The sequence below is a fragment of the Neophocaena asiaeorientalis genome, unplaced genomic scaffold (genome assembly GCF_003031525.2).
Source record: "Neophocaena asiaeorientalis asiaeorientalis breed wild unplaced genomic scaffold, Neophocaena_asiaeorientalis_V1.1 scaffold472, whole genome shotgun sequence".
In the NCBI taxonomy this organism is placed as follows: domain Eukaryota; kingdom Metazoa; phylum Chordata; class Mammalia; order Artiodactyla; family Phocoenidae; genus Neophocaena; species Neophocaena asiaeorientalis.
In genome coordinates this window covers 19,330-47,315 of record NW_020174426.1, presented here as the reverse complement: position 1 = coordinate 47,315, position 27,986 = coordinate 19,330, and the positions used below count along the sequence as shown (strand labels likewise).

The 27,986-nt window shown below is 38.9% G+C and overlaps 2 protein-coding genes across 7 annotated transcripts in view; one reads left to right on the top strand and one right to left on the bottom strand.

The window, feature by feature from the left end:
• The window catches only part of PUS7 (pseudouridine synthase 7), a 105,093-nt gene that overhangs the window by 60,665 nt on the left and 16,442 nt on the right, over positions 1-27,986 (bottom strand). For 2 of the 6 annotated variants that reach the window (XM_024756724.1, XM_024756719.1), the window contains exons 4-5: positions 27,162-27,205; positions 25,711-25,840 (exon numbers count right to left, since the gene is read on the bottom strand). The exons of 1 other annotated variant lie outside the window; for it this stretch is intronic. In XM_024756724.1, the coding sequence (XP_024612492.1) occupies positions 27,169-27,205 (37 nt within the window). In that variant the 3' untranslated portion in view covers positions 25,711-25,840; positions 27,162-27,168. Of the gene's footprint in view, positions 1-18,036; positions 18,147-19,049; positions 19,089-25,547; positions 25,672-25,710; positions 25,841-27,127; positions 27,206-27,986 lie in introns of those variants that run through there. 3 more of the 6 variants (XM_024756723.1, XM_024756722.1, XM_024756721.1) reach the window with 3 other exon arrangements.
• Positions 1,680-27,185, top strand: RINT1 (RAD50 interactor 1). The gene is made up of 15 exons (XM_024756717.1): positions 1,680-1,829; positions 2,279-2,324; positions 8,490-8,674; positions 10,494-10,735; positions 13,283-13,456; positions 13,555-13,704; positions 14,283-14,439; positions 16,195-16,305; positions 16,404-16,629; positions 17,164-17,301; positions 18,798-18,997; positions 24,343-24,557; positions 25,501-25,681; positions 25,755-25,873; positions 26,821-27,185. The coding sequence occupies exons 1-15, from the start codon at positions 1,788-1,790 to the stop codon at positions 27,011-27,013; spliced, it is 2,379 nt and encodes a 792-aa protein (XP_024612485.1). The 5' UTR covers positions 1,680-1,787; the 3' UTR covers positions 27,014-27,185.

The window sequence follows — 27,986 nt, the reverse complement described above, 5'->3', positions numbered from 1 at the left end:
GAAAGGGAAATTTTTTGAGCTCTTGAATGTCTGAACACACCTTTATCCTTTTTTTTGGCTGTGTTGGGTCTTCGTTGCTGTGCATGGGCTTTCTCTAGTTGTGGAGAGCGGCGGCTACTCTTCGTTGTGGTATGAGGGCTTCTCATTGCAGTGGCTTCTCTTGTTTCGGAGCACGGGCTCTAGGCCCGCGGGCTTCAGTAGTTGTGGCACACGGGCGTAGTTGCTCCGCGGCATGTGGGATCTTCCCGGACCAGGGCTCAAACCCATGTCCCCTGGATTGGCAGGCGGATTCTTAACCACTGCGCCACCAGGGAAGTCCCCACACCTTTATTCTTTATCCACACTTGATTGGTAGTTTACTAGTCACGTACCGAATTTCAGTTTGAAATACATTTTCTTTGGAATTTAATAGACCTGCTCCTATGTCTTCTAGCTTTCTTTGTGACCCTTGAGAAATCAAAAGATATGCTGATTCTTGATCCTTTCTAAATGATCTCTTTTTCTCTTTGGAAGGCTAGGATTGTCTTTTTGCCCCCAGTGTGCTGCAATCTCACAATGATGAGCCTTGGGATGAGTCAAGTTGTACCCATTGTGCATGGCACTCAGTGGGACCTCTTCAAGCTGGAAATTCATGACCTTTAGTTTGGGGGAAATTTTCTTGTTTTGTTGGTGATAACTCCTTCCCTAATCCCTGTTGTTGTTGTTTTACAGTTCTTATTTTTTGTATTTTGAACACCCTGTAGTGGTCCTCTAATTTATTTTTTCTTTCATATTTTTCATTTCTTTGTCCTTTTGCTTTTCTTCCCCCTAGGATACTTCCCAACATTTATCTTCCACCTTTTTATTCAATTCTCATTTCTACTATCATATTTTTTTGTCTCTGAATGCTCCTTTTAAAATAGTAGTCTGTTACTGTTTTATGGTTGCAATGGTGTCACACATCTCAGTGTATAAATAAATAAGGTTTTCTCCTCATTGAATGGTTTCTGTTTTCTCTAAGGGCTGCTTTTTTTCCCTTCCCCTGTTTGTTTCCGTCTCCGCGATACCACCTTCCATGTTTGTTTCTGAAATTGTCAAATCCCTAGGTCCTCTACTCAGCTCTTGCTGGCACTCCTAGGTCCCCTCCTTGGCAAAGGACAGGCTTTTTTGGTCTCTGCACTGGTTGAAGTGTATGTTAGCCGCAGAGTCCTTTTCCTCCTTTCAGGTCCCAGAGTGTTTACAACCAGATCTGTATACCCTCCAGGTAGGAAGCTGGAGGGTCACCTCTAGTTGAATTTGATCTGCCTTAAAAGAAAGAGCCAAAGATAAAGACACCGGAAATTCCGCAACTAAACTGTCCAACCAAATTACATTAAAGCTAGTCAACACGCCTCCTCACACTCAGAACATCTGGGATATCATCTAAAATATAAGTTGAAATGATTCATATTGAATTTACACTGTGCAGAGAGGGATACCTGCAAGCTCCATTCTTAACGAGCCCAATGCTGTGGAGGAGGTTTACCGAGGTTGAGAAGGACCTCCTCCCCCCGCCCCCGCCCCCTTCTCCTTCCAGAGCAGCCGATCCGGCCCCCCGCCGCCAGGGGGAGCCACCGGGAACGGCCGGCGGCTGCGTGGGCAGGGCCTCTCTGGGAGGAGAGGAAGAAACCAGAGAGACGGCAGAGGAAGTTGCTGTGGCTCTGGGAGCTACGGTCTCGAAGCCCTACTGGTGTCTGATCACTGGCCGGAGCCAGAGTCCATTGGCCACGCTGGCTGCGCAAGGAGCCGAGGACTCGCGCGGAGGCAGGATGCTCCTGGCCGGCGATTTCGGCAAGGCGCCGGCGACCCGGGTGAGGCGGCCCTTATGGCCCGGGGCGGGGACACTGGTGGCCCAGTGAGGTGGCACAGACCTCCCAGGGGAGGGTGCCTCGATGAAGTGGCCTTGGCGGCCTGGGGACGCGGTTGCGGTGGCCCGGGGGAGATAACTCTTGCAACTCTGGTGAGGTGGCAAAGACTTCCCGGGGGAGGTGGTCCCAGTGCGGTGGCTCTGGTGATCCCGATGAGATGACACAGGTCATTCTGGGGAGGTGGCCCTGGAGGCCGGGCCTGGAGAGGTGGCAGTGGTGGCCCCAGGGAGGTGGCCCGTTTTAGAACCTCCAGATCCTGACCTCTCAGGAAGGCCCCAGAGGGAGGGGGCTGGGACCTTGTTGTCTTCCAGTGGATGCCCTCTGGGAACCCTGTGCGAGTTCCACCTATCACTTCAGTCTTAATGTGTTTGTCACACCTGATCTCCTTCTAGTGCTGCTCTGAAAATGGTGACCAAAGGAAGAACATCAAGGAGAAAAGTAAGCGGACTCCAAACACCTTAGCACTTTCTACCCAGCCATCTCTCCAAAACTCTGCCCTCAAGGGTCTGCATCGAGAAGGGTCTTAGCCTGTTATCTTTTAGATGAAGCATCTCTTTTTCTCTTTCTGTATTAAATACTGATTATCATCATACACATATTTTTGCCTTTCCGGATGGTAAAATATGGCATGATTTGGAGAAGAGCACTTCCTGTGCCCTACCTAGTGCAGGGACTTTTGTGGTTTCACTCCAGTGCTGCCCTTCATACTAGATTCAGAGTAATTGGGGCCTGCCTATTACTTCAGTGAAGCATCAACTTATGAAGCATCAGGAATTTCGAGGGGCTAATGATCTAGGAGAGATGACCACCACCTTAGTTGCATTCAGAGGAGTCAAATGATCATTGTTCAGTTGTATTTACCTTCAGTGAATTTGCAGGTAATCGTTGATCTGGGAAGAGCACAACAGATAACTTGGTTCCTGGATCTTGAACTGGATAGGGTAAAGGTCACTATCTCCATTTCCTTCCTAGGACAGGAGCATACACCAGGGGGTGGACATTTGGTATTTTACTTCTATAAGCTAAATGTGGCAAGATTTTGGAAATCAAGGAATCTTGAGGGCCTTTTGAAGTGAAATTTACTGGGAGAGGAAGCGGGAAGCATGGCACAGCTGTTCCATCAGAGGGTTTTTGGTTCTTCTCATCACAGCAAATAGTCTGGGAATGAGTAGTAGTAACAGAAAGGGTGCTTGTGTTACCATATTGGCTTTAGGAGTTAGACTTGCCCTTAACATTGCCTGTTGCTGCAATCTGCCTCAGAAAGAAAGCTCTGAGTACTTCATAGCACTTGACAGTCACAGCTGCCACAAGTTAGCTCCTTTTCCTTAAAGGATTTGAGAGTACCTCATATCATTCAGTTTAACCCTTCCCATTTCCACCTTTGCCCCATTCAGATGCCTGGGAAGTTGATGCCACTGAGCCCTAGATCCTCCTTTGTTGGCTTGGTCAATTTCTTTGCAATTGGAAGTGCTCTTTACAAAAAATAGAGGAAAGGAGAGACATTAACCACCCCCCCCAAATCACCATTGTGTCATTTTGAAGAATGTCATTTGACTAAGAATGTACTATGCTGCATTTAAATGGTTAAATCAAAAGAGTATAATTTTTTGTAAAAAGTGAAGATAGAATTTACTCCCTAAGCTACAGCAAGCTTATCTTCACAAAACATTCCCTCTGCACATAGCCCTGCCTCTGTGTCTGCAGATACATCACACAACTCACATATTTTATATAAGATAAATTTAAAAAGTCGACATTGTGGGCTTCCCCAGTGGCGCAGTGGTTGAGAGTCCACCTGCCGATGCAGGGGACGCAGGTTTGTGCCCCGGTCCGGGAAGATCCCACATGCCGCGGAGCGGCTAGGCCCGTGAGCCATGGCCGCTGAGCCTGCGTGTCCGGAGCCTGTGCTCCGCAACGGGAGAGGCCACAACAGTGAAAGGCCCGCATACCGCAAAAAATATATATATATATCGGTGGAAGAGCCTGGGCCACTTGACCTGTAGTTTGCGGGGTTTTTTTGGTTTTTTTGTTTGTTTGTTTTTCTTTTGGCCACACCCCGAGACATGCGGGATCTAAGTTCCCCGACCAGGGATCAAACCAGTGCCCCCTGCAGTGGAAGCATGGTGTCTTAACCACTGGACCGCCAGTGAAGTCCACAACAGTGAGAGGCCTGCGTACCGCAAAAAAAAAAAAAAAAAAAAAAAAAAGTCAACATTGTGACTCCTGTACTTAATAGTAGATGGAGTCCTGTAGTAATAAGGTTTGATGCAGACCAGCCAATTCTGATCATATCTGAAGGAGAAGAAAATAAGAATATTGTTTTGAAATTCAGGAAACATGGATTTTAGTCCCATTTACAACCTTTGAGTGTAGGCTGGGCAAATGTTAGAATTTATAGTAGGTAAGTTGAGGCATAGAATCTTACTAGTTTCACTTCTACCTACCAGTGAGCTACTCGTTCTCATTGCATGTGAAGCTTTTAATTCTTATAAATTGAAGAGAACAAAGGAAAATTTGGGTTTTTTAAGGCCTGGGGGAGGGGAACATACACTACTAAATACTGGTATATATTATGTTAATCTCTTGTAGTTACATTTTGCATTTAGGCATATCTTTATCTAGATATTCTTATCTTCATTTTGTCAGAAGTGACTGTTGTTTTTTAATGAGGCTGATTATAACCTCTTGCCTTTCATTGCTGTTTCCTTAAAACTTTATTTTTGAGAAGCAGACTCACAGATATAGAGAACAAACTGGTGGTTACCAGTGGGGAGAGGGAAGCGGGGAGGGGCAATATAGGGGTAGGGGATTTAGAATTACAAACTATTATGTATAAAATAAGCACTGAGTGAAGTAAGTCAGAGAAAGACAAATATCATATGATATTGCTTATGTATGGAACATAAAGAAATGGTACAAATGAACTTATTTACAAAACAGAAATAGACTCACAGATGTAGAAAACTAACTTATGGTTACCAAGGGGGAGGGGGAGGGAGGGATACGTTGGGAGATTGGGATTGACATATACACCATACTATATATAAAATAGATAACTAATAAGGACCTACTGTGTAGCACAGGGAACTCTCTCAGTACTCTGTAATGACCTATATGGGAAAGAATCTAAAAAAGAGTGGATTTATGTTTATGTATAACTGATTCACTTTGCTGTACCCCTGAAACTAATACAACATTGTAAATCAACTATGCTCCAATAAAAATTTTTTTTAAAAAGCTATGAGGATATATTGTACGATGTAGGGAATATAGCCAATGTTTTATAATTACAAATGGAGCATAACCTTTGAAAACTGTGAATCACTATACTGTACACCTGTAACTTACAATATTGTACAGCAACTATCCTTCAATTAAAAAAAAAAGGAAAACGCTTTATTTTTGGTAAAGAGCCACTTCTACAAGGGCAGCTCCAAGGAAGAACAGAGGTGAAGTCCAACTAGCAGAGCTCTCAGGATATTCTGTATTGTTGCCCCAGCTTTATCTCTCATGTACACATCTTGTTTATTTTTTTGTTTTTGTTTGTTTTGTTTTTTAGAAATTGTTGTAGTCCTTGTAACGAAATATATACTAGTACAGTCACGCTTTTAACAAACCATTAATCGTTTGTTTAGAGACAACCAAATCCTACAGGCAAACCTGAAGTAGAGAAATGCACTGTATGTTCAGGTTTATTCTAATGTCTGGTTTCTATGAACTCTACTCTCTTTTTCTCAGGGCCCTTATTTTATAGTATTTATTTTCATTTGGAGTTCACTGGCTATTACTCTGAATTTTTACAGTATCTTGTTTTTTGTTTGTTTTTTAAATTTCTAGGTACAACTCATCTCTAGGGAGATTAAACCCTGTATGTGGAATCATTCAAGTTGTGGACTTACTAGAGTTGAGCGTGGTTTATTTATTTATTTAAAAAATTTTTTTTTTATTTTATTTTTTAAAATTTTAATTTATTTATTTGGTTGCTCCAGGTCTTAGTTGCGGCAGGCGGGCACCGTAGTTGCGGCTCACTGGCTCCTTAGCTACGGCATGTGGACTCCTTAGTTGTGGCATGTGAACTCTTAGTTGTGGTGTGCATGTGGGATCTAGTTCCCTGGCTAGGGATCAAACCTGGGGCCCCTGCATTGGGAACACAGAGTCCTAACCACTGCACCACCAGGGAAGTCCCTTGAGCGTGTTTAATATCAGGGAACTTAATGGCTGCACAGTGACATGGAGTTACCATTATAAAGTTTGACCCAAACTTCAGGTTTCCTAAACTTTTCAGGAAGAAGGAAACCATAAGTAACCAAAAGGAGTAGCTTACACATGGAAACACACTTCAAAAGGAAGCAGTTCATCTTAGCACATGGGGGTGGGAGTAGGAGAAGGACATGGCAGCCAGCTGTGGGTCTTTGTCAAGAAACTGCTTTGAGCCTTCAGGTTTCTTGGGTTCAGGGCACATTCAGAAAGCCATGCTGGCACAGATCATCAGCAAAAGTACAGGTAGAGATACTCTGGAAGAGAGGAGCAGTGCTGTTGGTCCACAAATGTAGGACCATGGAAAATAATTTAATTGCCTTTGAAGTGGATTGTTTACTAGAAATTTGTTTTAAGTGTTTTGTTTAAATAAAAATCAGAATTTTTAAATTTATATATTTGAATCTTCCCTCATTCCACAAAGAATTCAAGGTAACTTAAATTGCTTAACTACGTCTTAAATATTCTGGATAGTGGAAGAAGGTATAGACTCCTGCAGAGTGAAAAACTGACTTGTGAACTACAGGAAATGATCGACTTTCAAGCATAGAATAAGGAGTGGACTCTGGGAAATTTCACATACTTGGTGGGATGAGAGCAAAGCTACATAGCGTTCCTGTTTTCACTGGGTATTGTGTGTTCTGCTATAGTACATGTTGCCTCTGCTACCACTCTTCTTAAGAGGGTTCCAAATCACCTGTTTTTGTCATATTAATAAGTCCAATATGAACTGGCCAATTCTAGTTTATTTGCCATGGGAAGAATCTCACTTTAGATTGTACAATTTAGTGGTTGCATTAGCCATTTTGAGTTTTCCTGGTAATGTGTTTTCTCTCGTATTTTTTTTTTTCTGTTTCTGAAATGGACATCTTTTTTATATAATTAATTTATTTTTATTATTAAAAAAATTTATTTTGGCTGTGTTGGGTCTTTGTTGCTGTGCATGGCCTTTCTCTTGTTGTGGCGAGCGGGGGTTACTCTTCGTTGTGGTGGGCGGGCTTCTCATTGCGGTGGCTTCTCTTGTGGAGCACGGGCTCTAGGCGTGTGGGCTCAGAAGTTGTGGCTCATGGGCTTTGTTGCTCTACAGCATGTGGGATCTTCCTGGACCAGGGCTCGAACCCGTGTCCCCTGCATTGTCAGGCGGACTCTTAACCACTGTGCCACCAGGGAAGTCCCTGAAATGGACATCTTTGTACAATCGCTTCTGAAGCTTTTAAAACTCTTTTACTCTTATATCAGGAGGAGTTTTTACTCATTGCTCTCCCTTTCAGCTTTTTTTCATATACTTGAGATCTTTCAATACCTTTTTTGTTTCTTTTTTTTTTTTTAAACATTTTAAAACCAGAGTCCTCCTTTGGTGTTATTCTAGACTATACCATCTGATTCCTCACAAAATTTGAAAATATATTACTAATTTAATAAAAGCTGCATCAGCAGAATCAGATTTGACCTTTTTCCCCTCAGTAATAAAAGATTCTTAAGATACACAGTTGTCTAGAAAAGTTTAGTTCTGTTTGTAACTGCACTGTCATGCCAACATCTATTGCAACCTTAGGGTACTAGGACAGAGTTTAGTAATTTTTCTTTCACTCAGAATTTCCTAAGCTCTTAAGCATTTTATAGTAGTACTTGATCGATAGATTGCTTTATAGCTATTCATTTGGGTATTTGTTTGTGTGTGTGTGCGTGTGTGTGTGTGCGTGCGTACGTGCGTATGTGTATTTATATGCATATATATACCCATATATATATATATAAATATATACAGTCATCCATTGGTATCCATGGGGCATTGGTTCCAGGACCTCTGCGAATATCAAGATCCCTGGATGCTCAAGTCCTTTATATAAAATGGCATAGTATTTGCCCGTAACCTACACATATCCTCTGTGTGCTTTAAATCATCTCTAGGTTACTTAATGCCTAATGCTAATAATGATAATTTTGCATACAATGTAAATGCTATGTAAATAGTTACTGGAGCATGGCAAATTCATTTTGCTTTTTGGAACTTTTTGGATTTAAAAAACATTTTTTTTTTATCTGCAGTCGGTTGAATTCATGGATGTGGAGGGCTGACTGCTTTATATAAATATATAAAATATAGTGTGTATGTATATATACATATATTCATTTACACACACTATATTCATTAGGGTATTTTTGTGTATGTGTGTATATATATATATACATATACACACAAGTACTATATATACAAAAATGCCATATATAGGTAGTGTTTTCTTTAACTTTTGAAAGTAGATATGTTGCCTTGTATATCTTTTGCATTTCTTTTAACTCCATAGTACTTGGTGGTGTTGAGTAATTGTTATTCTTTAATTTTAGGTGACATAAATATTGCAGCTGTCGTTGGGAACCAACCAGTCTGTGAGAGTACAGATAACGGTGATCTCCCTTCCTATGTGGCGGTATTTATAGAAAAGGAAGTTGGAAATGACCTTAAATCTTTAAAGAAACTTGATAAACTCATAGAACAGATGACAGAAAGTAAAATGCAGTTAGAAGAACAGGCAAGTATTAAAACTCACTGAAACAATATCAGTACTATACTCATTATAATATAATGTAAATATAACCATTAATATATAGGCATTTTTGAAAATATAGATTGTGACAGTCTAATCATTTAAAACTGCTTAATAGGTTTTAAGGACCTACAATGTGCTAGGTGTTTTACAAATTATGTAAAAGAAAGTTCCTACTGATAATGATTTATGTCTGACATTTATGTCTGACATTTTCATACAATGACTTTTAATGTGCTTTTAAAAGTAAGTTCATGGGATACCAAAATGTTACAACACTATCATTCCAATTTTTTTATATATGCACACATAAGGAGAAAACATTAAAATAAGTATAACATTATAATAATGGTCATTTCTGGGTGGTTGGTTAATAAGTGATTTATTTTCTTTTTTTCTTCTTTTATATATTTATTTATTTATTTAGCCTGTGTTGGGTCTTCGTTGCTATGTGCGGGCTTTCTCTAGTTGCAGTGAGCCGGGGCTACTCTTCGTTGCGGTGCTCAGGCTTCTCATTGCGGTGGCTTCTCTTGTTGTGGAGCATGGGCTCTAGGTGCACGGGTTTCAGTAGTTGTGGCACACGGGCTCAGTAGTTGTGGCTCGCGGGCTCTAGAGCTCAGGCTCAGTAGTTGTGGCACACAGGCTTAGTTGCTCCGCGGCATGTGGGATCTTCCTGGACCAGGGCTCAAACCCGTGTCTCCTGCATTGGCAGGCGGATTCTTAACCGCTGTGCCCCCAGGGAAGTCCCACAAGTGATTTCTTTATATCTTTTTGTATTTTCAAGTTTTTTTCTTTTTATAATAAACATATTACCTGAAATAATGTTTTAAAAAATCCAGTGGGGGACTTCCCTGGTGGCGCAAACTTCCCTAAAAATTTCCACCCAACCTGCAAAGGTCTGTGCATGAGCCATGCAAGCACAACTGCCTTGCACCCCAAAACCTTCTACTCAAAGTGTGGGAACTTGTAAGAAATGCAGAATCTCAGTCCCTACTTCAGGCCTATTAAGTCTGAATCTGCACTATAACCAGATCTCTAGGTGATTCCTATGCATCTTCAAGTCTGGGAAGCACTGCCTTAGTACACCATTACACCTGGCATCTCTTTTATTGCACTGATCCCACTGTTGAAGGTTTGCCTACATCTCTCTTCCATACCAGCTGAGCTTAAGGGCAGATGCTGTGTCTAATTTATCTGTCAGACCCTAGCACAGTGCCTGGTATAGAGTGTCTAATCAGTGTTGATTAAATTGAAATTCCTTTATAATATTCTTATCATATTGTACTGATGCCTGATATTTGTATATGTTTTTCCATCTGCTGTAAGAAAAAATTATTTAATAAATATCATATCTAAAGGCATTACCTGGGTATCATCTTACCAAGTCAATAGTTCCTTCTCAATCTGGGCTTAAATCAGAATCACCTGGGGAACTTTTGCAACTAGTTACCCAGACTTTTAGAATCAGAGCCTCATTTGTTTCTGAAAGAAAATTATTAGTAGATAAAGCAGGTAAATGTTCTTTGGCTGGACCCTCTGAAAGTGCTGAGCTTCATGATGGTAGATCCAAAGATGTTTACTGGGGGCCCTCCCTACACACCTCCACATAGAGCATTTCATGTTGAGGTTTGGTTAGTACAGGATGCAGAAACCCAACGTTTCTTTTGAAGCTTTTAAATGACAATTTTCATTTCTATTAGAACAAACATGCATTTTGAAGGTAACTAATAAAAAAGAGAAAAAAATGAGAATCTTATCTGATTGCTGCTGTTTTTTATTTTTTGTTTGTTTTTGGTATGAGCAGGTACTTACAGTTTCATCAGAAATCCCTAAAAGAATTCAGAGTGCCTTAAAAAGTGCAGAAGAATCAAAGCAATTCCTTAATCACTTTCTGGAGCAAGAAAGCCATCTCTTCAGTTCCATTAACAGCCATCTGCTGACTGCACAGCCCTGGATAGAAGATCTCGGAGCCATGATTAACCAAATCGGAGAGATTGAACGGCATCTTGCTTATCTTAAATGGATTTCACAAATTGAAGAACTCAGGTAAAACAGGCCTCTTTGCTCTCATAATTATTATTTTCCTTTGAGGCTATGTCTTAGAAAGTACCTGCATGCCATTAAATAATTGGGTTAATTAAAGATTATAATAATGTGATTTTACCAGTTACGAAAATAGCATTATGATAATGATTCTTTTCCTTTATTATGAATGAACATAAACTTTTAAGGGAGCTTAATTTGCGTTTGAAAGAAAGTAATCCAAGTAAAAAGTTTTAAGTCCTATAGTTACATTGTGAACACATGATAAAAATGATTATAATGCCAAATTAATAAAACAGCTCATCAGTGTGGTAATACTCCTCTTTTACCTTTTAGAGACGGTCACTTAATGAAATGGATTGCTTTCTCTATAATTTGAATTTTTTTCAGTGGGTATCACCTAAGAAGAGCTACACAGTATTTATTATTAGATGAAAAACAGAGTCCTGCTGCTTTTGAATAGGGAAAAATAAAGAAATACAGTGGACCCCTGAACAATGCAGGGGTTAGGAGCATCAGCTCTCCTCAGATGTCAAATCTGCATACAACTCATAGTCAGCCCTCTGTATCCACGATTACTCCCTATCCTTAGCTCCACATTCACGGATTCAACCAACCAGGGATTGTGTACTACTGTAGTATTTACTACTGAAAAAAATCAGTGTATAAGTGGACTCGTGCACTTCAAATCCATGTTCCTCAAGGGTCTATTGTAACTCTTTTTGAATTAAATACATATCACTGGTAGTTGATTGTGAGTGTCTGGTATTGCCTTTCAAACAAGCTATATTAAAATTTCTGCCTACATTGGTAGATTTTTTGGTTTCATGATTTAAATTCTGAAAATAGCTATAAAAGACAAAATCTGGGGACTTCCCTGGTGGCGCAGTGGTTAAGAAGCCACCTGCCAATTCAGGGGACAGGGTTCGTGCCCTAGTCTGGGAAGATCCCACATGCTGCAGAGCAACTAAGTCCCTGCGCCACAACTACTGAGCCTGCGCTCTAGAGCCCACGAGCCACAACTCCTGAGGCCGCGTGCCACAACTACTGAAGCCCGTGCACCTACAGCCCGTGCTCCACAACAAGAGAAGCCACCACAATGAGAAGCCCTCGCACTGCAACGAAGAGTAGCCCCCGCTCACCACAACTGGGGAGAAGCCTGCGCGCAGCAATGAAGACCCAACACAGCCAATAAGTAAATAAATAAATGAAAATTTTAAAAAACAAGACAAAATCTGTTAAAAAACTTAGTAAGAATGACTAGGAAAGGAGAAGAACGAAAAATGAGAGAATGAGCGTAGGGGAAGGCCAAAAAGGCTATCAGAAATAGAATAATTACACACATGAGATTAGTATGATTGTTGAGGCCTGAAGCAGTGATGGTGGAAAACAAAGGCCGCTCGTGGTGGAGGGAGAAGGGAAAGTACTAGTGCATAGCGGAGATGGGCAGGGTGGCAGTACACATTCCTGTGCTTAAGGAGGGTGCTGTGCCCACCCAGCAGCGTAACCGAAGCGTGGCACTCAGCGGGGGATGAGAGTCCCAGCTTACTCTCACCTAGCGAAGTGGCCAGGCCTGGGTAGGATGTACACAGGCTGCCTAGAGGGAGAGCACTTCTGACCCCTGAACTGAGATTAATTATTGAAAAGGTTAAATTTTGTTCCTATTCTGGCTTAAGATATGGAATGTTATTTTCATCAAAAGAAACATTTCAGTTTTAAATGTTTCGTTTTATTTAGCCAATATGCAAAATGGTAGTCATGGGCTGAATGAATCCTGAAGATAGGTTGTATTTGGCTTCTTTTAAAGAATTTGATTAACTGGTTTGATTTTACATGGAAATCTTGGTTTCTGGATTCTCTTGACAAATTTTAAGATTTGGCTACATTGGACCTACACTCCAGTGTGGCAGCACTTGGCTGGAGCCTTAGGATGGGGTATGTGCTTTTTAGCTTGTCCTAGTCCCCGCCCACTTTGCTTTTTTCATTTACTGTGCCCATCAGGCCTTGCCAGGCATTTGAGTTAGCTACCCTTGCTGTAGAGCTTACCTTAAATTTTGTCTGCAACTTGGCTAACAGTAACTTGAAAGGACTAGACTCTGAGGTGCTACCTCCCTAAGTTTCCTATAATCCAGTTTAGCTGGGCAAAGTAGGTAAAAATTGAAGTCTACCATATTTGACCTTACCAGATGCCACCCACATTCTCCCCTTTGGATTAAGATATGACAGACTTCTGTCAAAGACAGATTTATTAGAAATGAGTGGTGCCTGAGGGAACGTGACAAAGGAAAATTCTGTTACCTTGGGAGGGGTGGGAAGGGACAGGTGGAGGGAGGTATCCTGAACACAGGCCACTGTTCTTAGAAGGATGCTGAATTTGAGGACTCCAGGCTCCCAGAGACTTGCGTATCAGGTAAAAAAGCCACTACAAGGTGGCGCTTCCTTCTTTCTTGGATGCAGCTTTATATAAAGCAGGAGGAAACAGCCGTTTTTCCATGTTTGGAATTATTGTGAACAAACTGTCTTTACAGTTTGTTTTGCCTTGTTTTGCAGTGATAACATTCAGCAATATCTGATGACCAATAATGTCCCAGAGGCAGCTTCTACTCTGGCCTCTATGGCAGAACTTGACATCAAGCTTCAGGAATCATCCTGTACTCATCTTCTTGGTTTCATGAGAGCCACTGTTAAATTCTGGCATAAAATTCTCAAGGACAAGCTTACAAGGCAAGAAATTTATCCATATTTCATGGTAATTGCTTTCAGATGGATATTTGGTGCTCACGGTATTTTACTGTAATACTTGTGTCACTTTTCTGTTACAGTGACTTTGAGGAAATTTTAGCACAGCTTCATTGGCCATTCATCGCACCCCCTCAGTCTCAGACTGTTGGCATAAGTCGACCAGCCAGTGCCCCTGAGATATACAGTAACTTGGAGACACTATTTTGTCAACTCCTGAAACTACAAACCTCGTATCTTTGTTGGAGTTAAAACTCACTAAAATTTCTTTTTTCTAGAGTGGATTTGTGGCCAGAGAGTAAAGTGACCAGAGAGTAAAGCTTTCTGAAAGTGGCCAGGGAGTAGTGGGTTTGGACTTGATCTATGTATGCCCATGGACTGTTCTCCTTCCACATAAATTGCATGTGGGTGGGACGGCTTTGAGGAGTTCTGAAATGCATGACTGTACAAGTTTGCATCACATATAGGTCTCATGGGACAATCAAAAAAATGCGCAATGGGAAGAAACCTTATTAACGTAGTACTAATTTAATAGCACGATTACTTGAATATGTTTCCTTATTACTTATTATTCTTTATTTTAGGAAAGAGATTAATTCTAATAACATTTTTCATGTATTTTACTGAAGTCATATGTAAAGTTAGACTACATATTATCCGTATTATAATTAATTTTACTTAGTATCATATATGTCTCGGAAAAATGTGTGTATACATACATATACGTGTGTGTGTATATACATACACATACGTGTGTGTATATACACACATATACATATGCTTTTCTTTTTCCTTGACTTGACTATGTCAGAGATGAATTACTTACTGAGACAAAACAACTTCCAGAAAAATACTCTCTTCCTGCATCCCCTACTGTCATCCTGCCCATCCAGATTATGCTGACTCCCCTTCAAAAGAGGTTCAGGTATCACTTCAGAGGGAACCGACAAACTAATGTTATAAGCAAGGTGTGCTTTGCCAATTCTTGCCCTTGGTTTTTATTAATAGCAAATGTTAAGGCTTTCTGTACTTCTGCTGGTTTGAGTTAAAATCTGATTCTATTCACATTTCTGTTTTTCTCTGAAGAGTTAAATTCCTGTTTTGTCACTACCCTTTATAGATATATTTTGGGACTTGTGTTGATTTGTTATAGGCATCAGCTCACTCACTAGCACATCATCTGACCAGTTTCTGAAGTTTCCCCTGGGGTGTGCTGTAGCATTTGCTGTGGCACTTTTTACAACTGGATCTACATGTGTTCCACTGTGCAGATTGCTCCTTCAGGTTTATAAATATATCAGAAAGAAAAGTGAGAATCAAAAGATAGTAGAGCATTAGTTTTTGAGTAGAAGTGCTGATGCTAAAATGATTTGTAGCTGTGTAAGACAGAGTATGGGGATAAGTGACAGGAATGGCTTTGAGGAAATTATCACCAACATTTTAGTTGAGGGACTATACCCATGTGTACTGGGCATACTGTTGAGATTTTTTTCTTTAATTTGATCAGAAAAACAATCACTGACAACTGTTTTCAATGAAATTTGATTGAATTTGTTGAGAATTATAACCTTGGGGGTTGCTAGGGGGTGGATACTATTCTTGAGTCTTGCTACATCTAATGCAGTGCAAGTAGCAGAGGGATTCGGTAATTGTTTTTTTTTTTTTTGTAATAGGGTCATGTTTTATTTTTAAAATATATATTCTTAATTTCTCAGTGTTTTGAAGTAAATGTTATTAAATGCCAGATTACACCAGGCATTGTATGTGTCATCCATAAATGAGTTTATAGGCTTTATAGACTATTAAAGGAATCAAGGGATAGGCAGTTACATCTGTATAGGAAGGGAGTAGAGTGACAATGGATTTCTGGTTCTTAAATTCAGCTTGTTCTTTTGTACTTCATGGGTCTCCTCCTTTTTTGGATGGGATGTTGGTGGAAAGAAAAGTAGAACCTATTAGTAAGTGTAAGTGAGACAAAACAATAAACCTAAACTGTAGAGAGGCAGTGATCACTTGAAGTAAGAAAATTGTGAGTTATATTGTTGCTTCCTGAAGTGTGGTTCCAGTGGTCCTAGTACTATGACATCAAGCCTGAACTATGCAGCCCCCGAGAGTAGCCACTGCCCCTTTTTCATTTCTGTATTCCCAGCATCTAGCACACAGCAGGGTTTTACCTTTCAGTAAATGTTTTAGAATTCCTGTCCAGCAAAACTTGGAAGGTTTATAGAATCATCTCTAGGGACAGTTTAAAAAGCTGCATACTTATATTACTCTTCTATAATTATACCTGTTTTAAAGCATTTGTATTTCTTGTAATGTAGACCAGCCAATTTTTTTTTCCTAATTTAGGTTTTGAAAAAAAGAACAAAACAGAAGACGGTCATGTTTAAAAATTATTTTGGAATGTTATTTCAAAAATATATATAATATTTATACTTTACATATTTCTAAAGTACTAGGTTTTAAATATTTATGGCATTGTAAATTTATGAGTTTACTGACATAAGCCACATTATTGAAATTTATTGGGAGTACATTGGGAAACATTTGATTATTAAGCCTTGCATGAATTTAAAGTTCAGAGTAGAAATTGTGCTCTTACATATAGGAATTTTCAACTAATTTTTGTAAGTACTGTGTGTCTACAATTAAATAGAGACATTTAACTGAAACTTTCCAGTTGGAATGACTTAAGAATTCAAACTGTTTACCTCCTTCCTCAGCCCGAATGGTACTTGGCTCAGGTACTTATGTGGATTGGAAACCACACTCAGTTTCTGGATGAGAAGATTCAGCCAATATTAGACAAAGTAGGCTCTTCGGTAAATGCAAGGGTAAGAGACTTTGTCCAAAGCATTTCCGTTTTAGAGTTGTAGGTGTCCATGAATAACCTGTCATTTTCATTACCTTATGCTTATGTATATTTTTGTAGCTTGAATTTTCTCGGGGCCTTATGATGCTGGTTCTTGAAAAGTTAGCTGCTGATATTCCTTGTCTGCTCTATGATGACAGTCTCTTCTGTCATTTGGTGGATGAGGTGCTTTTGTTTGAAAGAGAACTACACAGCGTTCATGGCTATCCCAGCACTTTTGCTAATTGTATGCATATTCTGTCAGAAGAGACCTGTTTTCAGAGATGGTTGACTGTGGAGAGAAAATGTAAGTGCTCACGTGGCTGTGGGGTGGGGAGAGATGCCTCTTTTTGCGTATATAAATTTTCTCCAGTTCTGGGTAGAAACTAGAGCCATCTATATTTTTCTTGGTTAGGGTTTACCAAGTTGCCTTCAGAGATCATCTTATTTTCTTTTCTTCCCATCAAGCTTCAGTTTTTCCCAGAATTGCACTCTACAGGTTTCTAGGGTAGAATATTCAAGCCAGTACAGTGTATAGTTAACTGTTTTATAGATTTTACGTATAGTATTTCTGTTCTTGCTGGAATCATATTGGATGTGGCTTGTCTAGTGAGCGTAACTATTTTGAAGATTTGGGGCAGGTGCGGCCGGGAGAAGTAAAATATCTTATTTAACCCCAGAATAGAGCACGTTAAATATAGTACAACTAGTAGGAGGTGATAGATTTATTTTTTCATGAAAAGTTACCATTCCTAAGAGATTATGAGTTGAAAGATTAGGGATTTGTAATGTAACAATCTGTAACTAGTTGTTTGACATAATCCTTTTTCCTGCTTATCAGTTGCTCTTCAAAAAATGGACTCAATGCTCTCGTCAGAAGCTGCCTGGATATCCCAATATAAGGATATCACTGATGTGGATGAGATGAAAGTTCCAGACTGTGCAGAGACGTTTATGACACTACTCTTGGTTATAACTGGTAAGTATAGTCTTTTAAGATACAACTTTGTTTTTTTTTTAAAGTACTGACTCTTAACAGACTTGTGGTTGCCAAGGGGTGTGGGGGGGGGGGATGGATTCCATTATGTGATAAACCATAATGGAAAAGAATCTGAAAAAGAATGTATATATGTATAACTGAGTCACTTTGCTGTATAACAGAAATTAAATACAACGTTGTAAATCAACTATACTTCAATACATAAAATTTTAAAAAGTAAATGAAAGTACTGATTCTTCACATGGTACTTTTCAAGTAGTTTGACAAAATATATAGTGGTTATTGTAATACCTTCAAATGCAGTTTCTATTTTGGCAGAACTCTAGCACAGCATTCCAGCTTTTAGATTTTTAGTAATCTAAATAAGATCTTAAACATTAGTTTCCGTGAGGGAAAAATTCCTGAATCGTTACATAAAAACAAATAAGAATTTAATTTTATTACCTGAAATCTCTTGCCTTTCAACTTTTTGAGTGTCTTCAGTAAATGGTGATTGACCTAAATTTTATATATCATTTTCTTCACCTCGATATATCAAAGATTGTAGAACAGTAAAATAATAAAGTAACTTTAGGGATTGGAATAGTAATAGGACCTCTTCTTATGGTGCAAGAATGTTCTGGCTGGAGGGTGGCCCAGCTGCCTCTAGCCCTGGTTGGTCTGCAGCCATCCACGTTGCCCCAGGGCACTGCAGGCCTGCTGGTTCTCCAGATGCCACTGAGCCCTCACTGCCGTTATCCTCCAGTGTCTTGTCCATTGCTTGGGCCTGTCTAGTAACCTGAAGAGGTGTCATTCCAGGCCAGTCAGTAAATTCTATATTCTAACTGTAAGAAAGATATGAAAAACACTAAAATACAAAAAAATTTAGCAAAACTGATTAAAAAAAATTTTATTATGGAAATTTTCTAATATATATAAAAGTAGCATAACGAACCCTCAGGTATCTGTTACTAAGGTTTAAAACTATCACTTTTCTATTATGTGTTTTTCTCCCCCCAAAATCCAGATTTTTTTCCCCTGAAGTATTTTAGAGAACATTTCAGACATCTTAGCATTTCACCTATAAATCCTTAACTGTGTATCTCTTTTAACCTATCCTAGTTCCTCCTTCCTTTTTAAAAAATGTCATTTATTTGTTGAAGAAATAGAATAGTTTTGGTATATAACTTTCTCATATGCCTTTTTAAAATATTGAGGCATAACTTTTTAAATTGCAGTATAGTTAATTTACAATGTGGTAGAAGCATAACTCATATACAGTGAAATGCATAGATCTTTAGTGTACAGATCAATGAGTTTTGACAAATACCAATACTTGGGAAACCCACGTACTTAGAGAGTTTAGAAATGGATCCATACTTGAATGGTCGATCGATTTTTGACAAAGGCACCAAAGCCAGTCAGTAGGAAAAACCTATAACTATGTCATGGATGGTACCATAAACCTTCATATGTCTTGTTAACTTTCTCCACAGACAGATATAAAAATCTTCCCACAGCTTCCAGAAAGCTGCAGTTCCTGGAGTTACAGAAGGACTTAGTAGATGATTTTAGGATACGATTAACTCAGGTGATGAAAGAAGAGACTAGAGCTTCCCTTGGCTTTCGATATTGTGCAATTCTTAATGCCGTGAACTATATCTCAACAGTACTAGCAGATTGGGCTGACAATGTTGTAAGTTAATCTTTTATATTAAGTAATATATTAGTAACTTCAACAGTTTTACCTTTTGAAATGTTGAATCTGTAGCAAGCAAATGTTGAATCTGTAGCAAGCAAAATATATTAAGTAATATATTAGTAACTTCAACAGTTTTGCCTTTTGAAATGTTGAATCTGTAGCAAGCAAGTTAGGCAGAATCACAGTTGGGCCAAACTTAGGAGGTGTGATTAAAGTACATATTTTTCTCATTCAAGTCTCAAACGGTTAAATAATCCTGATATTTTAATCACTGAAGAAGCCATCTTTTCGTGAAATTGTTGTTTATAAAATGAACCATTTTCCTTTTTTAGACTTTGAACTTGGTAAATGTCATGAATAGTAATTGCCATCTCGCGAAAAGCTAAGATTGCATAATGGTGTCAAAATCAATAAAGTTCAAGACTTTAAGGAAAATAAAAGAATAACATTGATACCTTTTTAGTGCCTTCGAAACATAAATTATGAAGTCATAAAAATAGAAACATTTTTTAACCTAAGTATTTCATACATTAAAAAATTATTTAATATTTTGTTTATTTTCAAACATATTCAAGAGTGAATAGAATGGTAAAACGAACTCCCATGTGCCTATCACCCAGCTTTTTTTTTTTTTTTTTAAATTTGGCTGTGCCACGTGGCATATGGGATCTTAGTTCCCCAACCAGGGATTGAACCCGCACCCATCCTGCATTGGAAGTGTGGACTGGACTACCAGGGAAGTTCTCACCCAGCTTCTTTTACCAACTGTGTTTCATTTAAACCTTTGCTCTACCCCCATGTGTGATTATTTTGAAGTAGATCTCAGATACATTTCATGGTAAGTATTTTCATATGTATCTCTAAAAGATAAGAACACCTTTTTTAAAAACACAATACCAGGGGACTTCCCTGGTTGTCCAGTGGCAAAGAATCCGCCTTCCAGTGCAGGGGACGCAGGTTCAATCCTTGGTCGGGGAACTAAGATCCTGCATGCCGCGGGGCAACAAAGCCCGCGTGCCACAACTATTGAGCTTGCATGCCTCAATGAGAGAGCCCGCACGCTGCAACTAGAGAGAAAAAACCCGCACGCCACAACTAGAGAGGAGCCCGCGTGCTGCAATGAAAGATCCCGCATGCCCCAACTAAGACCTGATGTAGCCAAAATAAATAAATAAATAAATATTTAAAAAAAAATACTGTTATCACATCCAAAAAAATTAACTAATTTCTTACCCTGGAAGGTATATTTTAAATAAATCTAAAAATCAAACCCTGGATTTAGTAACAAGTACTGTGAAAGGCCTTTTACCTCCAAGGATTTTACTTTCCTTCCTTTCTCCATGCAGAGTCCATGTGTTGGCAGATTTGATCTGCCTAAATATAATTATTAACTAGTACTTTAGTTTTACTCTTTTTATTAATCCAAGGAATATATTGGTGATCACAGCTTTTGGTAACCAGATTTTCTAATATGTACTTCCAACTAAAAGTGAAGAAACTTAATTAGTCTTTATAGCCTTAACATAAATAAATTCCTTTAGCTGTTTTAGATATTAAAATGATTGCAGAGGGCCTCCAAGACCTTCTTTTTTTTTTTTTTTTTGCAGTACGCGGGCCTCTCACTGTTGTGGCCTCTCCCATTGCGGAGCACAGGCTCCAGACGCGCAGACTCAGCGGCCATGGCTCACGGGCCTAGCCGCTCTGTGGCATGTGGGATCTTCCCGGACTGGGGCACGAACCCGTGTCCCCTGCATCGGCAGGCGGACTCTCAACCACTGCGCCACCAGGGAAGCCCCAAATCCTCCTTCTTGGACAGGGTGTCCTCAGGTTAGGAATCACTGTTCTAAGATCATATGTGTGGATACAAAAATCCAGCAAGGCCCATGAAGTACATTTCATGGCAGAAAGCATTAACACAGGATTAAGATGACCATAAAACAGTAAAATATACATTTAATGGTGAAAAAACTATACTGAGCATAATGAATATGAAGACACATTATAAATATAAGTATTATGTGTATAATTGTGTCATTAAATGAAAGTAGGAAAATAAAACAACTATAATTTTAACTTAAAAACATCCCTTTTAAAATGTGATAAAGTGGGAACTGAATAATTAGATTTAAATAATTAGAAAGACTGATTAACTGGAGATTGGTGGTAAGTCCACAGTATACTAAGGGAAACACAATTTTTGAGTGTGTCCAGCTGAGTCACAAATATGAACGAAGGTAAATTAAAATTTCTATACATTGTCAAATCTTAATGTAATAAAACAAAAAATAAAAGCAGAAATGAAATATAGCCACACACAGGCATTTAAAATATTCAATGCCTGAGTTAGAAAGTCTAGAAAACATGACAAGAATGTATTTTAAATTATGAATTTATGATAAAAAATTATATACTGCTAGCACATTATATAGAAGATATTTTCCTTTACTGTGAAACAAAAAACAAAATGAAAAAGTCTTTATCAGGGTAATAAGCCAAAAAAAATAGGAAACAAAAATAAATATACTAATAACAGATACAAACAAGATAAATATCTAATAAACACAATCATAGTTTATTCTAATCTGGACTCTTTGGTTGGGACTTTGTAATTATTTAAAGCCTTTTCTACAAAAATGTTAACTGAAATACATGTGCATATCATTCTACTGAGCAAGGAAAATAATCATTTCATAAAATGAATATAAGTGGAGTGTAATGATGAATGCATGTATCTTTATAAAGTCACCTAATCAGAATACATTCATTCATTATGTACTTTTATGTGTCACGTTCCTAATTTTAGTGAGTGCTTTTATTCATTCACTCCACCACAGTGCTCCATTTGCTGCTAAGCTTTTTCGTGAAACAAATTGTCATTCTTGATTCTTATGCCAGTGATTTTAATAAGAGACTCATTCAGGACCACATGTTTAGTTAGCTTCAATGAAATATTTGTGGAACATCATTAACTACTTTACGCAGTGCCATAGTCTGTTAACAAAGATGAATTGGCCATCATCCCTAGCCTTAGAAAATTTATAATCTGATACTGAATTAACTGGGTCCTTCTGTCAAGAGAGAAATAACCAAATTTTAGAGTTGACTCTTCAATTCATGAATGAATTTTGTGTTTGGTATGTTACTATGGTACAAATTCTGTTTAACATCAAAAATCATTTACGGCTTCCCTGGTGGCGCAGTGGTTAAAAATCCGCCTGCCAATGCAGGGGACACGGGTTCAATCCCTGGTCTTGGAAGATCCCACATGCCGCGGAGCAACTAAGCCTGTATGCCACAACTACTGAGCCTGAGCTCTAGAGCCCGCAAGCCACAACTACTGAGCCCACGTGCCACAAATACTGAAGCCTGTGCACCTAGAGCCCATGCTCCACAACAAGAGAAGCCACGACTATGAGAAACCCGCGCACGCAATGAAGAGTAGCCCCTGCTCACCGCAACTAGAGAAAGCCCGCACACAGCAACGAAGACCCAACACAGGCAAAAATAATTAATTAAAAAATCATTTAATCACATTCACAGTCCTTCAGCCTGTGAATGCTCTAAATGAAAATCATGTAAGCTCTTGTATTACACAGAAAAAAGTAGAGTTCACCTTCCATTCATTTACATTCTCCACTAACAGCTGTCTGTCCATTGCCAGACTGTGCTAAGCCTGACATAACCCAGCCATTCAGAATTAGGAATGTTTCAGTCATAGGTGACAGAAACCCAGATTCATGCTGGCCTAAGTAGGGGAGTGGGGTGGCGTGAGGTGAGGAATTTGTGTAACTCAAAGGATTAGGCACGGCTGCTCTAAAGTTGTTCATTCCTGGCTTCACTCGTAGGTCGGCTCTGGTAAGTATGACCATGGGTGGCTCCAGGCTTCCACGGTCCATGAGCAGGCTCAAAAGGACACTGCCACTTCCCTGCCAGCTTCAGCAGAAATGCCAAGATGGCCTCTCACATGTCATCCTTGAACAATCCCTAGTAGCCATGCCCAGTCTCCTATTAATAGACATTTAGGTTTTTAACGTTTTGCTAATTACCCACAGTGTTGTTTTCCTGTAGGGTACAAAGAATAATACTAATTCTACCTAAAATAATACTGTACAAAAATGACATTTTAATTCTCTTAACTCATATCTTCTAGGTTTACTACAGCTCTCAATCTGTGTCTAGAAAAACATGAGCACTTAAAGAAGGTAGCCGTTAGGGGAATGCAAATCAAAACCACAATGGGATGCCACTTCATACAAACTAGGATGGCTGTAATAAAAAAGACACAGTAACAGTTATTAGCATGACGTGGAGAAATCTGAACCCTCACTCACCACTGATGGGAATGTAAAATGGTACAGTTGCTGTGGAAATAGTCTGGCAGTTCCTCAAAAGGTTAAACATAGATTTACTATAGGATCCTGCAATTCTACTCCTAGGTATATATCCAAGAGAAATGAAAACGTATGTTTGTGCAGAAACTGTACACAAATGTTCACAGCAGTATTATTCATAAAAGTGTAAACAACCCAAATGTCCGTCAACTAATGAATGGGTAAATATAATGGAATATCATTTGGCTATAAAAAGAAATGAAATACTGATATATATTACAACATCGTTGAACCTTGAAAACATTATACTAAGTGAAAGAAGCTAGTCACAAAGAACCATAGGTTGTATGAATCCATTTATATGAAGTGTCCAGAACAGGCAGGTCTAGAGACAGAAAGGAGATTCGTGGTTGCCCAGGAACAAGGTGGGGGTAGGGTGGGGAACCACTAGGAGGGGGTTGGGGGATGATGGCAGAGAGTGTGAGATTTCTTTGTGGGGTAATGAAAGCGTTCTAAAATTGTGGTGACAGATGCACAACTCTGAATGTACTAAAAGCCACTGAACTGTATACTTTATTTTTTAAAATTTATTTATTTATTTATGGCTGTGTTGGGTCTTCACTGCTGCACATGGGCTCTCTCTAGTTGTGGCGAGTGGGGGCTTCTCATTGAGGTTGCTTCTGTTGTTGCAGAGCATGAGCTCTAGGCACGCCAGCTTCAGTAATTGTGGCATGTGGGCTCAGTAGTTGTGGCTCATGGGCTCTAGAGCTCAGGATCAGTAGTTGTGGCGCACGGGCTTCGTTGCTCCGTTGTAATGTGGGATCTTCCTTGACCAGGGCTCGAACCTGTGTCCCCTGTGTTGGCAGGTGGATTCTCATCCACTGCTCCACCAGGGAAGTCCCCAAACTGTATACTTTAAATGGGTGAATTGTACGGTACATGAGTTACATCTCAAGCTGTTAAAAAAAGAAAGGTATCTTAAACATGTTAACATATTTTTGCTTTCAGTTCTTTCTACAACTTCAACAGGCAGCATTGGAAGTCTTTGCAGAGAATAACACTCTCAGTAAATTGCAGCTGGGGCAACTGGCCTCTATGGAGAGCTCTGTCTTTGATGACATGATTAACCTGTTAGAGCGTTTAAAGCATGACATGCTGACCCGGCAAGTAGACCATGTTTTTAGAGAAGTTAAAGATGCTGCAAAATTGTATAAAAAAGAAAGGTAAGTCCTCTGTACTTTCTTATAAGTCAACTCTCGACTCCAGTTTGATAGAAGTTAAAAGGTGACATGCAGTCAGATTTCCAAAGTGTCTAGATAGCACAGAGCTTGGCCTTTTGCACTCCAGACTTTTAACTGTTTCTAAAATATATTCAGACATTCTTAATCAGAATAAACTGATCATAACTTAACCTTCAGATGTGTAAGTCCAGCGAGCTGGTGTCTGGCATGGGGCCGAATGCCTAGCCTGTCACCCATTGACAAAGCAAGGTGCTGCTGTAGTACCTGTGCATGCCTGTGCTATCGTTTAGTCCACTCTCATGATTCCTGTGACATCTGTTACCTCCCAGACGGTGAGCTCCTTGAGCGCAGGCAATGTCTGTCCTAGCAGTCCTGTCACACAGAGGACTTGTTATCAGTTTGGAAGTGTTATTAGTCCCTGTTGTTTTGCTGAAAATTAGAGTGTAAAATTAGCTGATGTCTTAAATGTAAATGCGTTTTACATTTTAACTCTTATATCAGTAAGTCATATTAAAATTGGGGATTTAAAAAACTTATCATCCTCATTAAGTAAAGAGTATTTCATTGAGAACTACAATATAAACATAGGTACAGGGAATTCCCTGACGGCCCAGTGGTTAGGACTAAGCACTTTCACTGCCAGGGCTTGGGTTCAGTCCCTGGTCAGAGAACTAAGATCCCACAAGCTGTGTGGCGTGGCCAAAAAATAAAATTAAATAAATAAGCAAACAAACGTAAGTACATTTATTTTCTGAAAGAGTTTTTAATGTTGGGCTGTACATTTTTTCTTAACCAAAATGCCCCAGGACAGTGCACTTCCCCACATTTAAAATGATTTGTTAAATCTTTAAAAATACAGAGAGATGAAAAATTTCATAATAAAAATTAATGTGCTTCAGGCAGTGCTGTTTCTGTTTTTTTCCAGGTGGTTGTCCTTGCCATCGCAGTCAGAGCAGGCAGTGATGTCCCTGTCCAGTTCGGCTTGCCCCTTACTGCTTACTTTACGAGACCGTTTACTGCAATTGGAGCAGCAGCTCTGCTTCTCCTTATTTAAAATCTTCTGGCAAATGCTTGTAGAGAAGCTGGACATATACATCTACCAAGAAGTAAGTAAGAGTAGACTGTATGTTGGGCTGTGATGATAGAGGCAACTGCTATATGAATTGTCCTTTTTTTCAGATAATTCTTGCCAATCACTTCAATGAAGGAGGAGCAGCTCAGCTGCACTTCGATATGACTCGGAATCTTTTCCCTTTGTTTTCCCACTATTGCAAGAGGCCAGAAAATTATTTTAAACAGTAAGTGCAATATTTAACAATTAATTTTGATGTATCAAATTGTTAGAGGAAGTTGATTCGTTTTTTTAACAGCTTTAGGGTTCCAGTGATGTTAAATATATACTGCATCAGTTAACAGTTTAAAGTATTCATTATGTACCAGTAATACAAGATGTGACCCATGACCCCAAAAACTTGAGCAGAACTGGATACAAATGATACGTTGGGCTTTGTTTTCTAATATTTCGTGTAATGCTACTATGTGCTTATTACTGGGAAATAAATAGAAAATGAAAGCAAAGGCAGTTCTGCCATATTCAATAAATAGAAGAAATCTGAAATATATTTAGTACTGAATAACAGGCCAGGCCTGAAGAAAATTTGTTTTCTTAAACATTTGATATTAATTTTGGTTCTAAGTATAATTATAAATGGATGTAAGAGAATTCTTACAAGTATTTTTAGAAATTGTTGATGTAAAATTTAAATTATTTAGGTTTTTGAGATTATAAAGTATTCCTTTTAAACAGATAAAATGAAAGTTTTTTTGCTCATTTCAGTAAGGTATCTATTTCTGCTTTTTTTTTAGTATTCTACCTTTCTGCTTTTATTTTGTCCCTTAATTTTCTCTTTTCCTGTATCCCAATGTACCTAAAGTCTTAGCTACATTTAATAGACTGTTACTACCAAGTATCACATTTTGGGAAGTAATGGATACGTACTGAAATCAATGATCCTATTACCTTATAGTAATCTAATGAAATATAAACTCTGTACATATACAGTCAAAACACATTAAAAGAGCCAAATAGCTAATCTATAAATAGTTTTTATAAACTATAAATGATATGATCTAACAGTGGAGGGTAGTTGTTTAGTTTTTCAAAATGAAATTGTTACAGGGTAATATGGGATGATATCGATAATGGAGATCTCATTTACCTGCAGCTTTTTTTTTTTTTAAACAGTGTAAAAGAAGCCTGTATTGTTTTGAATTTGAACACTGGTTGTGCCCTACTTCTGAGAGATGTCCTGCAGTCAACTTCAGGGCAACCTCCTGCCACAGCGGCATTAAATGAAGTCGGAATTTATAAACTGGCTCAACAAGATGTTGAGATTCTACTTAATTTGAGGACAAACTGGCCTAACACTGGAAAATAAAGTGTCTTTTTTCCTTTTGGGGTTTTTTGTTTTTTTTAATAAAGAAAAAGCCAGAGCCAGTTGGATTTCAAGTTATATGATGAAGTTCTGAATTAATGAAACTGAACAACTAAAAACTATGTAGAATCATTTATTATCTTGGACTTACAGTGTTATTAAAATGCTGACCATATTTCCTGAGTCTTCTTCTTCCTAAGAAAACAAAAACAAAAACCTCAGAAGCCATGAAAACTCAGAGTAACTCCATTTACAAATATAAATGATGAATATGTCTGTTGAATAAAATACAAGAGCAGAGATAATAAATTATAATCAACTTTTAATTTTCTTTGCCAATTCAGGGAGACTGTTGTAGATGATCTAACATAACAAATAAACTTTTAAAAATCACTTTAAAATGTATGTTTAACTCTATGACATAAATCACAGCAAGATCCTTTTTGACCCACCTCCTAGAGAAAGGGAAATAAAAACAAAAATAAACAAATGGGACCTAATGAAACTTAAAAGCTTTTACACAGCAAAGGAAACCATAAACAAGGCAAAAAGACAACCCTCAGAATGGGAGAAAATATTTGCAAACGAAGCAACTGACAAAGGATTAAATCTTCAAAGTATACAAGCAGCTCATGCAGCTCAATATCAAAAAAAACAAACAACCCAATCCAAAAATGGGCAGAAGACCTAAATAGACATTTCTCCAAAGAAGATATACAGATTGCCAACAAACACATGAAAGGATGCTCAGCATCACTAATCATTAGAGAAATGCAAATCAAAACTACAGTGAGGGGCTTCCCTGGTGGTGCAGTGGTTGAGAGTCCACCTGCCGATGCAGGGGACACAGGTTCGTGCCCCAGTCCGGGAAGATCCCACATGCCGTGGAGTGGCTGGGTCCGTTAGCCATGGCTGCTGAGCCTGTGCGTCCGGAGCCTGTGCTCCGCAACGGGAGAGCCCACAACAGTGAGAGGCC

Coding starts and splice junctions, on each gene's coding strand:
- RINT1 (XM_024756717.1), top strand. CDS start 1,788: ATGCTCCTGGCCGGCGATTTCGGCAAGGCGCCGGCGACCCGG. Junction 14,440..16,194: donor AAACTAATGTTATAAGCAAG/GTGTGCTTTGCC, acceptor CTCCTTCCTCAG/CCCGAATGGTACTTGGCTCA. Junction 17,302..18,797: donor ACTACTCTTGGTTATAACTG/GTAAGTATAGTC, acceptor CTTTCTCCACAG/ACAGATATAAAAATCTTCCC.